Source organism: Gordionus sp. m RMFG-2023, chromosome 3, assembly GCF_954871325.1.
Source record: "Gordionus sp. m RMFG-2023 chromosome 3, tfGorSpeb1-WG-v2, whole genome shotgun sequence".
NCBI lineage: Eukaryota > Metazoa > Nematomorpha > Gordioida > Chordodea > Parachordodidae > Gordionus > Gordionus sp. m RMFG-2023.
The window spans coordinates 44856672-44875520 of NC_088777.1; the positions used below are offsets into that span (position 1 = coordinate 44856672).

Genomic DNA, 18849 nt, shown 5'->3' on the forward strand with positions numbered 1-18849 from the left:
CTATTAGAAATAATACCTATTAGTACAACATAAGTCGGTATTCACTCATTTAAAATACTAAAAATAATATAATGAAAGAAAATTGTAATATACAATCCTGGCTCCTATAAGATGAGGGTAGGGAATAAAAATCATTTGATTAAAGACAACTTACGTTTCTTTAATGTCCACCCTTTTCTTATTTCCCGATCTTATCATTATGCAAATTTATTGTCTAGAGCTACGTAAAATAAACTTCCTTAATTTCTTATTTTTTTTAAAAAAAATGTGATATTTTGAATATATATTTGAAATTAAAAGTAAAAATAAGTTACAAATTTAATTTTTAAATTTACATTTTTTTTTAAAATAAAATGAAAATGTTCACCTGAAAAGGGTGGCAATTTGACCTTCATTTATTTATTCGCAGTATCAAAAATCCATTGTTAGAGTGGGTATCCGAGTCTATTAGACCCTCTTCCCCCATACATTAACGCAGAGCCCCCCCCCCCCCTATGAATGAATATAAAATAATAATTATATGAAGAGTGATTATGTAACCAATGGGGCACTCCCTAAAAAGATCAATGCTGTAATTTCATCGTAAACCCCCCCCCCCCAACCCTGGGTAAGAGAGCTTGCTGGATATACATAAGCTAAGTATCATTTTTTAAAAATATTTTGTATAATAGGTATTAAAAACTTATATCTACCATCAAAATTTTATTTAGTATATGATATATAAAAGAGTGTATTCAAAGAGGAAAGGAAGAAGCTGGCAGCTGCCTGAGTTTCCTGTATTTATATTTTAAAGAGCTCTCTATTTAAAATCCAATTATTTATAATGTATTTAGGATATATATTCTGATTTTCCGTGACTAAACTTTAAGCCGCCCTTAAATTTTATCGTTTTGAAGTGCTTCCTATTATCCATATTTGGGCATTGTTTCAATAATTATTATTTATTATTAAAGCCCTTGAATTCGCCGATTTAAAAAGAATATTACCTATCTCGAAATTTTGTTTTTAAAAAACAGACCTTTCTGCCATCTTTTTGTTGAATTCTTTAGGTATATAACATTTGTTTCTAGAATTTAGATTTAGCAATTAAATAGGATAAAATCAAAGTTTTTATAATAAATAATTACCCAGGGGTTATAACGATATCAGCCTTTGACTTTTTTTCTTAACTTATTATCGACGCTAATATTTTCTTTTTACCAAAATTGAATCTGTTATTGAATCGCCTCAAATGTAAAAACCGGAATAAAAAAATTCTTCAGAACCAGAACCCAAGGTTCCAAACTTTCAACATGGTTCCTTCCTCAACTAATCATAAAAATGGATTGATTTCAATTTTTAGCAATTATTACTGCGTTTTTTTTACAGTGGTAAAGAAAAGACTATCACGATTTTAATGCCGATGCAATAACTAATAATGAATTTAATTAAAATCATAAGCAAAAGAGGACATAAAAAAGCAGAAATATTAGCTTAAAATTAATCAATTATGTTTTAAAGGGGGGTATTTTCACTTATCTCATATTTATAAATAAGTGATATTTTTTTATATTTATATTTCATCTAAAAAATATTAGCAAAAACGCAAAATTAGGTGAAGGAGAAATAATAACGATATTAAGTTTATTTTAAAAAAAAAATCCATTTAATGAAATTTAATTTTCTAAGTAATATGAGAACTATTAACTTTTCTCGATAAAATTTGTTCAGAAAAATATTTTGTTTGGAAATGTTTAACCTAAAAGGATTAACACTTTCAAAATATATATAGAATAAACAATAACTAGCGTTGAAAAACAGGAAAAAAAACAAACATTGTTTTTTTTTCATCCTTAAAAAATAACCCCTAAAAAAAAATTAATTTTTTAAATATAAATTTGAAGAGAAAAAACGATAATAAATTTTAAAAAAAAAATCCTAAATCTTTTTAAAATGTAATATAAAAATAATTATTCATGTGGAAAAGACTATGCAATCAGAAAATGTTAAATTATTTTATTTAAATATTTTTTTTTTCAAAGAATAATTTCTTTAGATTCTAGTTTTTATTTAAATTTTGTTTAAATATTCGAAATAAAATTCTTAATACATAGAAATGGTTAGGTCACTTTTTTTGGTAAGTCCTAAGTGTTTTTATTTTTAATAATTAAGAAAAGAATTTTTAATATCTTTTGCTTTTTTTTTCTGGAAAAGAAAATTCTATTCAGAATTCGAAGGTAAGAATGGATAGGCGGCAGTCTTGAACTGTATTTCTTTCTGAATTAAATATATGAAGCCTTTGAAAGACATTTAAATGAGAAGTCTTTCAATTGTGAACATGTGTATGTTACGGGAGAAGTGCCTTAAACAGTCCTCTTTAGTTTTTTAAATTTATCCCAAAATTGGTAAAAATATTTATATTTATGACATGTACCTTACCTGAGTAAGTCTATTTTATATTATTAGGCGGTTGTCCATTTAGTTTATAAAATATTTCAAAAAATTTGTTTTTAGTACCTTTTCCTAAAAAATTATGTAACACATTTTCAAATTATTCATATTTTATTTAAATATTATTTTTTGGCATTTTTTAACATTTATTCACACAAAAAAAAATAGAACTGAAAGTCTTAATTAGTATATAGTATACTTATAAAGGAATAATAATACATAGGCAAGTATTATCTGGCCAGGTTATGAGTGACCATAAACTATTATTTAAAAGGTGATTTGGTTAGATTTATATTTTAAGATAATTAGAAATATGATTTATAAAATATTATCATTAAATTTGCGAGTCTGTCATATACTTGATATATCAATATTAAAATTAATTAAATTAGTGTAATAATTATATTTTTGAATATTTAAATCGTGATATATTTGTAATATAGGATACATGGCCAGTCAAAGGTTACCCGGTGTTAACTGACCCTAAAACAAACTTTCACATAAACTCATCTAGCTCAAAAACTATTACAGTTAAAGAATTGATTCAAAACTTGGCACTATGAAAAAAATTTAACACAATAGGATGTTCGAATTGAAGGGCCACATATTAAGACACCCCAAGAAACCTAATATACACAGCTTTAAGTGACGAATTCTCTACTACTTTCTAGAAGCAATCCTTACTTATATACTATACAAAAGAAGAATGGATAGAAAGAATAAATTGGTAAATGATTATGATAGCAAATTTATTTGTTATAATGAAATTATAATATAAAAAATCATTTTTAAAATGTATTTTTGTATTAAAAGTTATAATTTTATAGAATCTTATTTCCTTATCCCTTATTTAAAAAAAACCATTTTAAAGAGTGCTTCTTTGTGCTCCAAAAATAATATTATGTCAGCCTCGAGATTTGGCGAATAGAGGTCTAAACCTTTCTGCGTCATCTGTGAGTAAAATCTCCAGGCTTTACATAATAGTATTTTGGCTAAAATCGACCCAAATCGGGTTTTTTTACAACACTAATACTACACCTTTAAAATACAGGTTAGTATATACTTGTTTAACTTTAGATATATTTCATCCATTTAAAAAAAAATTTCCTTAAGTTGAAAACTTCTCGACTTGAACATTCCGTTGAGCATTTTATCTATGTCGGCCTTTTTGTTACCCCGTCTCGGAAAAATAAATGTAATCATCATTAAATGAGGGAAGATTTATTATCGTGATAATAAACATTCATTAAAAACATTTTTATTTATTTTTTATATAATTTGATTTTCGAATGTAATTTTGAAAAGGAAATTAAATCTTTCTTTTTTTTCAATATCTTATTTTTTGTTTTGCTTAAAAAAAGGGGGATTTTTTTTGTAGTCTTAAATTATCAAAAGTGAAGTTAAAAGTTAACATAAATTCTGTTCTTATTATCTTATTATTATTTCTTTTAACGAGTGACAGATCTGATGAATTAAGTGAACCATTATCAGAAGGATTTGAAATTGTCCTAATAGTTTTTGAAGATCATTAAAATATAATTATCATGAAAAATAATTTCCGGTACAAAATAGTATGGCATTATTCATAATATCTCAAAAAAATATATATAGTTTATATTCATATGTACTAGGTTTAAATAACGTTAATATCAGTCCATATCCTGCTGGCCTATTTTATATTGTGTAAACCAAATTATCTTACTCCCTCTAAGCCTTTTAGGCCCTTGAAACACGCAACAGTGAACATTATAGGGAAAATTATATCATAGCTAATATTAATATTTATTTTGTTAATGAGCTTTTTAAAATAATTTGATGATTGTTAAAATTATAAAATTAAATCAATATTGGATGAAAGACAACAAAGAACATTATAGTGTCGAAAGTGGGAGAAATAATAAAAGTCCGATTAATATCATGTTAGATATAAAGGAGAGGCAGGCATAAGTTTAAATATTTCAGTTCAGATTGGAGTTTAGTAAAAATCTTCTTAAATTCATAAAAATTCTCTAAGTACATATATATATTCTTGATTTTTTTGTATCTAACTCAAAAAAATATATATATAATACACTAAATTTAAGCTCAGTTCCCTTGTTTCACGTTAAAATAGAGTCATTTGATCGCATCAGCGATTAATACGATAGCAAAAGATGATAATTTTTGACTAATCTACATATATTATTTAAATAATTCATCTTTTAATTGCCAACTCCACTTTTGGTTCCTGATTTCAAGATTTATAATTTATCTTAAATAAAAATATTACAACAAAATGAATTATATGCCAGTACGCTACCTCATTCATTGTTACCTGATATGGAGAAGCCTCAAATAGTATGCTGTGAGAAAGGTTCAAATTATAAACTAAGTATTAGTGGATAAGCATTTATCCATTTAACAGACTAAGCAAAACATAATTTTTATAACATGCGTTACTCATTATGAATGAAATTCAATAAATTCTACTATATTATATGCTTTTAGTCTTTGTCAAAATAAAATAATTATCAAATTGGTTTAGGCAAATTATAGTTTTTTAAAGGACCGCTAATTAATTTTTGCCATGGGCCGCCAAAATGTCTAGGCACGGTGCGTTGATATTCGTTAGATAAATATTCACTCGTGTTATGTATAATTTTCAATTTGGGAATCAATTTGAAGGAACATCATATTAAATACTATATTTTTTTTCATGACAATAAAATTTAGAAACCAACCCCACAAATAAAAATTATCCCCATTTCTTAAAATGACTTTAAACAATAATTTTTTTCAAAAAAAATTAGGTTATCACTTTGATAATCCATGCATTTGTCAAAATTTAGATATTAATGAGTCCCTAAATTAGTCAAGTTTTATTAAACATAATTTTAAAAAAATTTATTTTAAAAGATTATTGATAAATTAGTTTAGGTAAAAAAAAAAGGAAATATATTATTTGATAATAATTAAACTAGTGACACGAAAATTTTCAATAAGTTGAAATCATAAAAGTTCGTAAGAGTTAAGTATATGAATCAAGAACTAGACCTGGTAATCAACTAAACTGCAAGTGCCATAAAATCGAATTTTTTCAACATTGGTCTAAAAATTAACACTTATTTTATATTTATTAAGTAAAAATTGATTGATATTATATTATATTAATTTATTATTAACAATGATTTCCTAGATAAATTTATTCTTTTATGTCCTTCAATACATTTAATTTAATCATATTTGATATCAACACTTTACTTTAAAACACAGGGATACTAATGTAAACATTTTTTTAAAAAAAAGGAAATTTTAAATAAGCCGAAGTTTATTTAACTTTTGTAAAACGATTAACTTGATTTCAATAATTTTTTTGATTATATTGAAAATCTTTATTTCTATAAAATAGGTTTAAATTTTGGGATTATAAACTAAATTTAGTAATATTGCAATACAACAGTGACATGAATCGTGATATAGTCCGGCTTAAATGACAGGATGATGGCTTTTCTAATCATAATTTGTATAGAAATTTTTCCTCTTTATAATTTCTCAAAAGCTTGATATATCACAATATTTCAATATCAAATAATTAATGCAAATTTTCATAAATTTTTTTTATACATCTCTACTCATTTGTTTTACATTTACAACTGCGTCAATTCATATAATTCATATAATAACGACCGTAATTTAGATTTATACTATACCTAAAATATAAGTTATGGTTAAAAGGTTATAAAAAACTTAATTACTTAAGAATTTTTTTTTTTTGTCTTTTAAAAAGATTAAAAATATTTTTACAGTAGAATTAAAATTTATATAATAAAAAAAAAATTTTTTGTATAATATTTAAAAATTTTTTTTTCATGAATAGAGTTATATTTTCAAAATTCTGATACTGATCTGACTCTAATTTTATATTTGGAAAAACCTTTGAAAGCACTAATTACAAATAAACAAAAATATAATGCTTATAACTAATATAAATTTAGTTTAATACTTCAATTCAATCCAATTGTTAGACTGTATAAATATAAAAGTCTTAGCAAATTAAGTCAATTACTAAGGGATATATGGTTTGCTACTTTCTGATCTTAATTAATATTTACATCAAAATATCTCATTAAATCTTATTCCAAATGTGCAATGTTAATTATTTTACTCAAAGTGGCGAGTAACGCCTATTTGAATGCAATGAGGAATTGACAAAAGTCCAGATTTCGGATCACTTTTATCATTATTGTGACTTATGATTTAATAATTATAGTAAGATCATTGATACGGTCCGTAGTTATTCTTGCGCCTGATGATTTTACCCTTTGAATACTCGTTATTTATCTCAATTACCCCAACAACTAAATAAGATTATTCTAGAATAGTCTTGAAAAATTATTCACATTTAGCTTTAGAGTTACCTTGCACTTCCTTTTAAACAATTAGTGGTAATGTCGTGGCTCATGCTCTATAGTGGCTATGAATTATTTCCTTCCGTCTATTTTGCCCCTCGTTGGAATTTCTTTGCTAGATCTGATAACCATTGACAAGCTGATTCTCCGATGGTTATAGAACATAGTTATGCATCCAAGAGGCGAATTGTGGCCTAATTTATCTAAAATTTAATCAATAGATCTAAATGACTCTTAAAATATTGCGGATAATTTTATTGAATTATGACTTCCTTTCCTAACATCAATCAAAGAAATTATCAAATATGCTTTTTTTATTAGTAATATAGAAAGAAACAGATAAAAGTTTCAGTTGAATAAAGGATATAGCAAAAAAAATTGATAACTGAAAAATATATCTCAGATTTAAAGAGGATACCAGGTAAATTATTACTGATTAGAATCAGAGTTTGAAAAAAGATAATTTTCAGAGATTTCTTAAAGATTTTCCTGTCCAAAATTCATTGAAGATCATAAAATTGATGGTTTTTTTTTTTCTAATTTGTGATTTCAACGTGAAAGATTTTTTATACAAGTCAAAGTCACAAATTACTTATTTGAGCGTTTTCAAATAAATCTTTTTTTAGAAAATCTTCATTTGAAAAAATGTTCAGAGATCAAAAATCTTTGAATATTTTTTATTTTGAGGAGCATTTCAAACTCTGATTAGGGTGATTGACTATTTGTAATATCGAAAGTTAGAATAAGGAATGGGAAATAATATGTATATTTTATAATCAACAATTTATTTGTAATTTTTTGGTAAGAAAAAAATTAAATATTATGTTATCGAAATTGTATAAATGTATACTACTTATATGTATACCGATTTTAAGAAATTTAGCAGCTCAGCGCTGGTTATAATTATAAATATTAATAAATCAATTTTTTTTTTCTATCAGAGTATATAATTATCAATAATTTATTAAAATAATATTATCAAAATTGGATAAGTTTTTTTTACCAAGTTAATTTCAATAGTAAGGCTGAAAATAAAGGAAGTAGTGAAACATGATATATAATTTTACCTTTAAATTATATAAACAAACATCATTTAAACAGATATCAATAACATTTATATCCTTTGATCCATAAAAATGTTTTTAGATAACTTACTTTTTCTATTTAATACGTTAATTATAAATTAAATATCTTGATTTTTAGATATATATCACATATTACTTTACTAATGTTTTAGAAATGAAATATTTATTTGTTTCAAAATTCTTATCATGTTAGATGGGAAAACTATTATGATTTCCAATATCCTCATTATCGCAGGTAATACAAGCAATCACAGAATCATTCTTTTAATATAGGCAATCCCAAGATATATTATAACACTAAACTGACAAGCGTAAATATTAATATAAAATTTGAAATAGGATTAAGGCTGATTTTATATTGATCGCGAAATATGGCACGATATCGTTCTCTAGGACAGATGTTATAAAGATTAAGCAAATATATAGCGACTAATCGCGAATTTCCTTGATTTTGGTATTCAAAATCTGTTTGGAGAGCGACACATATTATCGCGTTTAATATAGATTGATCCTAATTCGAGTCAGCTGTAGGCCATTTGATTATATCTAATAAATATAAAGTAAATAGGATTTTGCAATTATATGTATACACCCTTTTTTTGTTCAAAAAAGATATTCACGCGCGGATTTACCCGACACCGAACCCATCCTTCGGGTGCGTCGGACAGACATTTCCTTGGTAAGACGGATCGAACTCGATTTTACAATATTTTTAAATTCTAACCGGGCCGGTCTTGAAACGTTACAAAATTTTTTCTTTTCGATTAATATCATTTTCAAGAATAACTATAAAACAAAATTAATTTTTTTTTATATTCTCTTTTCAAGCGCTTATAATTTTCCCACCTTTATTGAAATTTTGGATCTTTTTACATCAGTCCAATAAATTAAAAAATTATTTTAGATTGAATCGGGTTTAGACTTACTTCTAAAGTCGAATTTCGGATCGGATTGGGTTCGGATCTTTTAAAATATTACTCGGATGGGTTGGGCAAGATTTTTGGTTTAGTAAATGGATTGCCTTATATATATTTTTTTTTAAAATTAATAAAGAATCCAATATTTCAGTTAAAAAAACTTTATTTTTTTTAACACAGGTAAAGTGGGTAAGGATTCCTTTTATCTTATTCTCACTATTTCGGCTTCCGTTTATTTATTCACTGCAATTTTCTCTCCCGCTCCGATGGGAAACAAAATTAATGCTCCTCTTGGTTCCAACAATAGCGCAGTGAATGGGATGAAAGAATTCAGCCTTAATTACCACAAGCATACCTATAATTATTATAAATCTACTGGGAAAAAAAGTGCTGAAAATCAAAAAGAAGTCATACCAGAATTTACGAAAAGACTAGGCGATAAAAAAGAAATACGAAAAAAGGCGGGAACGAATCTTGGTTTATTAGATATATTCCATTTCCATTTCGATGATAATAGAAATTGTTCCATTAATTATATTCAAATATTTAGTGTTCAATTTTATTGAGGATTTATGTGCTTCTAAATTATTGATTGTGTAGTGTAGTTGGGAGGGCACTATATGACACGCCACACCGTGCCCCTAAAATGTAGAAATATGTAAAGGGTTAAGCGTGTTCTCATAGAACGGAACGTTTTGGAAGCATTCCGGGAACGGAACTTAGGGAAAATTATGGAACGCAATTCCGAAACGTTACTAGAACATTTACAAAGTGTAATATTACAAATTTAACTTTTTACATAATTATTTGCATAAATATTTGTTTTTTTTAAGTTTCTTATTCAGTTTGTTTCTTAATAATAATATTATTACCCATTATTTAGTGTTATTATGTGATTTTAAGAATCAAGATTATAAAAATAGAAAAGAAAAAAAATCATATTTGATATAGATAATTTCAACTGTTTTATTATAAAATATTTTATAATTAAAGTTTTTAAATTTTGTTGAGAGGTGTTTACCGACACTTTGTTCTGTGGTATAGATATTATTAATTCAAATGTGAATGTCAATATTCTTAAATTTTGATAAACTTTAAATTGGTTATCTAAAATCCGGCTCGATGTATCCGGGTCTCCCTTATTCAGGACAAATATTTATTTATCTATTCTATATTTTATTCTATATCTTTTTAAGAAGATGTCAATTTAAATGGTGTACTTGTAAAGGCGTTAAAAGAAGTAAAGTATCAACAAAATGCTGAAAGTAAAAAAGAATATATAATCCTATTCATATATTTATGATAAGACACATTTACGGATTTAATTTGCAAATTATTTACTAATATCGGTTCGATTTAATGATTTGTATTATATTATAAAAATGTCCCAGGAAAATGGAGAGAAGATTGGAAGGAGGAGATTAATTCTACAACTATTTCTACAGTAACAAGAAATAAGTTTACCAATGAAAAAAATGATCTTACAATCGATGATGGTACAACGACCAAAGAAATTACTATTAGTGTTGACAAAGTGTATAAAGAAAATCACCGCTCCACCGAAAAAATGTTGGATACTACTATCGATGAAATTGCCAAGGAAACTGATAGTGAAAATCATAATGAAAATGAAGGCACAACTGAAGAAAATAAAGTTGAAAAAGAAAACGAGGATGACGAGGAAAAGTCTGGCCATGGTAAGAAAAATAAAAAAGATGACTGTGACAGTTATCATATACATCTACCTCGAGACTATGTTAAATCTATAAAAAGGCTTACAAAGAATATCAGGCATCGTAGCAGCAAGATCGACATTCTCGGCTATACATTACAGGTAGGCGATAAAAAATTAAATTTAGGTGAAATCATTCCTGATATACCCTTTTACGCCTCCCTCATTTCTAGCAAACGCAATGATATATCTTTGTCTCACAGGGTCAGGAGGAAGTTCGAAATCAAAATTCGCTTAATTTTGATTTCAAACAATGATAGCAAAAAGACATATGGTCCCGACACTTCGGTTATTGACAAGAGTATAGACGCAAAGAAATACGATCATATATTATTACAGTTAAAAAACGAGGTTTTAGCTTTCAATGACCCACGATCGACAACCATCATTATTTCGAATAATGAAAAGCATAATCAAACCGAAGATGGAAGAAATTCTTGGCGATTGGCGCGCAAATGGATCCGAAAATCGATGCGTTCTGGGAAACTTTACGAATTAGATAAAGAATGGAAATCACCTATGACAAGGGTTTACGATAGTCTGGCCAGCTATCCACTGATAGGGATAGATATTCCAAACAAAAGGGTTGCTACTAGAAAGGTTAAACAAATCACGGTCAATAAAATGCGTGGCAGCACGACAAAATTGATACTGGAATTGAAAGGAAATCAAAAGGTTTTATTCAAGCATAAACGCCTGCTTATGACTGATTTGATTAAGGATAAATTTTGGCCAGCGTTCCATGGCCGTGAACGTTTTCAATGTGAAATAATGGCATTCCATCTTAGTAGGTGAGAATATAACTGACATATTTAAAATTATTATTTTGTTATCAGGGACATAACTAATAGGAGAACATTTAAATTTCCCGATCATGCCCCTCCCCACCCTTTAAAATTTTTTATTAGCCTCATAATATACATATATGTTATAAATGCTGGAGTGCTAAATATATTATAAAATTGATAATATAGTCGACTAGCATTATAAGTAGAGTTTGTATAAAAAGTAATTTTAGCCTAATATAGACTTAAATATCATATTTAAATAATGCCCAATAGCCATTAAGTAGAAAAAATTCGTAATTACTCATCTGCCTATAATTTACTCACAATCTATATATTATATTGAAAAAATATATATAATGGCAAACACGTAAATGAGAATAAATTTTAAAATTTATTCTGACGTTAAAATGTAAAAAGACGAATAAAATTAAAATTAATAAAGAAAAGAAAAATGTAAATAAAATGGTAATTCTGGAATAGCAACCATATTAAGAATTCTCTTCGTATTGAAATCTATCAATTCTATAAAATCAACAAATTTGAATTATCTGATTTTACTGAAGATGCATTTCAACATTGTTGGGAAACGTAATCTACTTTAATTACAGGAATTTTCTTCATAAACTTTTATGTTTTTTATATTTATTCTTTCTTTCTTTCTTTCTAACTTTTCTTATTTTATTTAAAATCCATTTTTTGTTTGTTATATTAAATCAGTCAAAAAAAAAGTAAAAAAGAATAGTAAGGAAATATATAACCTTATTATTTTTTGGGCCTCACCTCCTCCTCAACCTAGTTAGAGATGAACTTATCTACGGCCGACTCTGATAGGTCCTCTATTCATAATGCATCAGATTTCAAATTTGAAAATTGCCCTTAAAATTGAGAAGTTTTGAGTCTTTAAAATGTATTCCAGATAAATTTATGACATCATTATATCTATTGTCGTTTAATAAATACATTATACACTTTATATATTTTAGAGTTTTGGATTTCCGCAAAACACCGATAACCGTTGGTAGAAGGTTTCATTTATTTGACGATTTCTTGACCAACGATAATTATAAAATCATTAGAGGCCTTACTCGAAACCGTTCTTTATTATGCTATTTTTCAAATAATAACTTTTATTTTATTATAGATCACCTCAATGGTAGTCATTGTTTTAGCTTTTACAAAGGAAAGAAAAACAACAGGTCTTTGAAATCATCCAAAATTTGCACAGATCGGGGAGACTTTATTGAAGGAGCGATGATAATGTGGCTACCATTTCCGTTAAAAATAATCGAAAATCCCTGGCATCCTAAATTTTGGAGGGAGCATCATGGAAAATGCGGCAGACATCCGTTTTATATATAATATATTTTACTAACCCCCAATAATAAAATCACGCCACGTTAAATTTCTCGTGGTATACATAAAATTTTAAAATTAAAATTATCAACCATGAGCTTTCAGTAAATTAATAAGACATTCCTTATATAACAAAATTCGTATTTTTCCTCTTTTCCTCTCCTGTTCGGAGATTAGGAATCAATTAAAAAATGGAACGTGATTTAATTTAATTTTTTTTAAACTATACAAATTAATAAATTTGAAAAACTTTCACAAGGCTTAAAATATAGGTACATAGCCATATGCTTAAATTAACGCAAGTTATTCTAGGAAAGATTTCATTAGCTCTTGATATTTACACACTAAACTGGTAAATATTTAAAGATTTTTTTAATTCTCTTTCTCTCTCCAACATTTATCATATATTCCCTATAAGACTTGGGTGAATATAGGCATTATATCGGCATTATAACCCAGATTATTTACACCTTTCCGAATTTTACAAACCCTATTATATGCTATAAGAGTGAAAAAGTTGTTACATTTATAGCCATTCTAAATTATCATAGTTAAACTGTCATTCTTCTCCCTCAATAAACTTCCTTAATTAAATATCACCCCCCCCCCCATTAACTTAATAAGAGGTGATTATTTATGAATCCATACATTTAAAAATGAATTTTCAGAACCCTTCCAGTGATTTCGAATTAAATTAACTCCAGATATTTACGAGTATATTTTATGTTTTTATTCTCTTCCTTTACCACTCAAACTAAAACCTTTTAAATTAATGAATAAATTTTTCTTTGTTCCTTTCCATTTTTTATATATATACCAATCAATAATTAATGTATGAGTATGAACTCGAATTAGGTTTCATGTACTCGATTAATTAATCACGACGTCCTTCTCCTTAAATTTTTTCTTAAAATTTATATAACCAGAGGATAGCTATTGCCTTATAATGTACTAAAAGCTCGTCTTAAAAATAATATATATCAATCCCTTCGTGTTATGAACAGCCAAAGGAAATTTAAGGTGGTTGATTTTTTTTTATATTAGATGATCAGACTTGTGCGTAGTGTTGTTAAATGGCTTGATTTTTAAAAACGGCTAGCCCAATATTTAAATTTAGCGTGAGCCCTTAAGATTTTGCTCAGAGATGGCAAAACGGTTTAGATATCTATTAACAAAATCTCGAGGATCGCGAAATATTATTTTAGTTAAAGTTTTAATTTATATTAAGTTAAATCGATCCTTTTTATAACATTACTTATATATAACAATCGCAATCGGCGGTAGCGGTTTTTTTTTGCTAAATCACCATTTAGCTTTCGCCTAATAAATTAGTGGCCGTCTGTTCGGTGTTGGTGCAGACTCATATATGAATTAATGCTAGTAGTTCATTATAAAAATTTCGTTCGTTATAAGAATTAAATATTGTTCCCCTCTCTCATTTTAATACTTATTATACTTATGAGGCCTTCGTCGACATCACTAATACTTCCATCCAGAGATGTATTGGCAAAAAAGGAACAAATGTTATATTTTTCAGTTTTAATGATTAACAAAACTCTTTCACATCGATGATAACTTATGTTTAATAACATCCTCACTCCTTTTTTATTCCAACCAACACGTCTTTCGAACATAATTTTCTCATGAAAATAAGTCCACATTACATTTTTAAGAATAAAATAAAATATTTCGTTTCGTTAAATTCATTTGATTAAATAATTGGGAGTTAAAAATTTTACATAAACTCAGGTGTAAATGATCAAATTTTTATTTTAGTTAAGTCAGAAGAAATGACTAAATTAAGGCTAAAAACGAAGAAAAATAAACCCAATAAGACTATTATTAGCCTAAGGTGTCAATTTATAGTAACCGCAAAATAGTGCAATGTAGCTCGAGGGATATTTTACTAAATACACAATGTTAAATTATACAGCTATGCCATCGTTTAACGATAATTTACGCATCGCTTTGCGACATCGCGGTATTTTACAGTTGCTATAAAACTAGATCTCATGTCTGCTGCACATTCCGACATTAAATTGATTCTAAATCCTGCAAACGCCACTTTTTCTAGCATCATTTAGGCTAATTTGATATAAATATATAATTTAAATGATGTTTTAAAAATTTATACCCTCCCTTATCATAAAATAGGCGGTTTGACAAAAGAAGATCGCTAACACGCACGCTGCGATTCACAGCGCACGGGTCGGGTCACTTGATTAGCAATAATCAATTGATAAAATTTTTAAAATGGAAAATAGGTGCAAATTAAATATCAACCTCAAATTAATCAATCAATAAAAATCGTTAGATTTCATTATAATTGTAAGTGAAAAAACAAAATTTAAAATATTGATTTAGGTATGATATATCCAATGAATATTGCTTAAAAAATTTAAAAATGATAATTGAACAAAATGAGGATGGGTTGAAGAAAAGAAATCAAATAACGATTTTATTGGATATTACTGATATGGCTATTTATGATTTTCTATTGGATAATATTGATAGGAACAGTTTCGAGTATATAGAAGATAAGGGCACGCATCATGCCGTGCCGCCTTCGTTAATCATGATAGATTCTGGAAATTGGTTATAATTTATTTTTAAAAAAATTATGATTTACGATTAATTTTTTCTAGCGATTTAGCCTAAAATTTTTTCCATTAAACATATATATTCCAATCTAGTCAAAACCGAGAATATTTCTTGCCCAATCAATAGGTTATTTTTCTTTAAATTCTAGTCCAATCCGAACTCCTATTTTAGAATCAATTCATGACCTGAATATAAAAAAAAATTAATGAATAATATGGGATAATAAAAAAGGTGTGCTGAAATAAAGGCGCAAACATTATAAGCGTTACACCTCCTGGCCTTAGTTCACTTTCTCTGCGTTTAAAACGCTATCATTATTCTTTTAAAAGGTAGAATTTAACATTTAAGTTTTAATAATGAAAACATTTCATTTTAAACATTAGAGACGTGATCTAGGACAGCCTCTTAAAGATAAAAGAAAATATTGTGTTTTTCTTGAAAAAAAACTAGAAGAATTTGTTTTTTTTAAAGGAATTACAATTTTGTCGATGTTCGAGATCTGCTGAAATAAAAATTACAAAAATAAATTAAGAACCAGTCCGAACTAATCTGATAGAATTATCTGTCTAAATGTTATCGATCTCATAAGTTAGGTATGAAGAACTAATTCTTGAACTATCAAATTCAATTATTGGGGGGAGTGGGGTGAAGTGGGGAGGGGGGGGGGGTGGGTGATCAGAAAAATAAAATTAATCAGAGTTGGAACAAGAATTAGGACCTGTTATCGAATCGAATCATATATTTGCATTATCCGTATTCGATTTAAATTTTCGAATCGAATAATTCGTTTTAGGTAGAATTCAGAGCCCATTTTAAAATCAGAAACGGAGGGAGAATAATTTTTTTTAGTTCCGGTTTCAAATTTTGATTACGATACATGTTCATTTCATAAATATCCCATCAAATCGTTTCGATGTTTATTTCAGTCTAATTATTCGTATTCGACCATCGAACTATTCATTATTTCTTTTGGCAGGCTTCTTAAATTCAAAACAATTATTTAATGAAATAAGATTAAATGGATGTTTTATTTTTGAATTTTAAGCTTTCCAGATCCAGATGTAGACACGTTTACAACATTGGCCCCTTTATATCAATGCTGCAAGTAAATAAATAATAATGTAATATACAATAATTATGCTACATTATTTTAATATTAGTATTGTTAAACGGCTGAATTTGATGCGATTTTTTAAAACGGCTGACTCAATGTTTTATCCAGAAAAACATATTACGAAAGCCTGAAGATTTTGCTCATACATAGCACAAAGTTTGGACATCTATTAGCCAAAATCTCTAGGCTTAGTCAATATTTTTTTGGTTATACTATTGAGTTGGCCGTTTTTAAAAATCGTCTCAAATTGAATCATTTAACAGTACTAATTAATATGTAAAATACAGGAATAGTTATATATATTGGTAACAACTTTCTTAGAATTGTTTAACCTTGCTATAATTTTCCTTTTCTTTTAAAATTTTATCGTTATGATATTTTTACAATAATTGCAGCTAGTTAAACAATTTTATAAGATAGTTGTTACAAATATTATGGAAATGTTTCAAAACTAGGCCTAGAAAGAAACAAATCGAATCGAATAATACAATTATTCGTATTCGATTCTAATTTTTGAATCGAATAATTCGTTATGTACGAATCCAATGATTCATTATTAATACGAATAATAAAATCATTATTCGATTGGGAAATTTTTCTAAAGCTAATCGATTATATTTTTGCAAAAAAAATTAAAACAGATGTGGATGTTTTAAAATAATACCTTTAAGGATTCTACTAAAACTAATAATCTCAAATAATTCAAATCGGACAATAAAAATTTACTATTCGACGGATATTTTTTCTTATTATTCATATTCGATTCTAATTTTTGAATCGAATAATTCGTTATGTACGAATCCAATGATTCATTATTAATACGAATAATAAAATCATTATTCGATTGGGAAATTTTTCTAAAGCTAATCGATTATATTTTTGCAAAAAAAATTAAAACAGATGTGGATGTTTTAAAATAATACCTTTAAGGATTCTACTAAAACTAATAATCTCAAATAATTCAAATCGGACAATAAAAATTTACTATTCGACGGATATTTTTTCTTATTATTCATATTCGTTTGAATTTTCGAATCTCGTATTCGTAAAATACGAATCGAATTTGAAGCGAATCGAATATTGAATAACAAATAATTTGTTTTAGGCCTTTAACAACAAATCATATTATGTTACTTGTAAGACGGTTAATATTTTTTTTAATAAGTAATTTTAAAAAAAATTTTTTAATCCCTTTTACAAATTTTATTCCATTTTAAATAATATTTTTTATTTCCACACTAGACTTCGCCGATCAACTTATGAAAGATTGAAACTCTTAAAAAACGGTCGTTTCGTGCACTTATTTAATATTTCCCTAAGTGCTGACATGTTACATCCTTTCCTAACAGAACCTTATTGGATCGCCTTAAATAGGAGGTATAACGCAGTGATGTCAGTTATTCAAGATTGGTGCTTCCATAAATTCGAAAAATCTAATGTATTGTCTTGAATATATGAAAGCATTACCTAAAAAAATTCGACTAAAGCCTATTCGATTTAAAGAAAAAATATATAATATTTATAAAGTTTCAATCATTATTTAAAAATAAAATATCTTATTATTATATAAAATGGGATATTTTTTAAAGACTTGGCGGCGAGAGGATAAGGAAATGATCATTTAAAAAGGTATTATTCCAAATGAGAATTTTGCCCACGGCGCGAGTTGTTTAAATTGAGAATGCTAGTGACAGATTAGTAAGTATTCGTTTTTTATTCCCCCTTATACACATTTTTATTAGATTTGGGGGTTAGAAAATAAAGTAATAATCGAAGAAGTTAATGATAAAAAAGAAAAATAGATGGCTTCGAAGATGATAAAATTTGAAAAGAAAAAGAGAAATGGAAGAAAACTTGCTTTTATACTTTCTAAATTTCCAAAATTAGAGTAGAATATTACTTCTATATCCCAAATATCCCAAATATACCATGGATATTAAATATAATAAAATATTAAACAAAATGGAGGAGAAACCATTTCTAAAAAATAACTATTATATAATTGAATCTAATTATTTGATTTTTATATTCCTATTAAACGGAGATAAAACATTATATTTCTATATGTATTATTATTAAGAACTCATCTTCTTCCAGGGTAATTTTGTTTATATCACCGGTCTCATCTCTTAATCAAGTTATTTTTTATATTTTTCTATATATGGTCGCCTGAGAATTAGAATATTTTATCTCCACATTTTACAATTTTGCAGGAGAGCAGTTTTAAAAATTAAGTCTGTTTTCAATAGGATGTTTAACCTAGTATCGGATTTAATATGAGTTCATTTATAAATATTTTGAATTTTTTAATGTAAATAGAATGGTATAATTATAAAAATTTGATTTATGTAAAAAAAAGTCAGTTTTGACAAATTGGATATAGAATAATCTAATTCTCATGCGATGATATTATAGACTAGATTGGATTTTTTTTTAAAATA

At 26.8% G+C, this 18849-nt stretch overlaps 1 protein-coding gene across 1 annotated transcript; it reads left to right on the forward strand.

Annotated features, from left to right (window-relative positions):
• Positions 1–8089: 8089 nt before the first annotated feature.
• LOC135927023 (uncharacterized) lies at positions 8090–17813 on the forward strand. The gene is made up of 8 exons (XM_065462959.1): positions 8090–8138; positions 9001–9297; positions 10017–10085; positions 10212–11343; positions 12324–12365; positions 12482–12686; positions 16340–16399; positions 17651–17813. Exons 1-6 carry the CDS (start codon positions 8090–8092, stop codon positions 12495–12497), a joined length of 1605 nt encoding a protein of 534 aa, XP_065319031.1. The 3' UTR covers positions 12498–12686; positions 16340–16399; positions 17651–17813.
• Positions 17814–18849: the final 1036 nt, after the last annotated feature.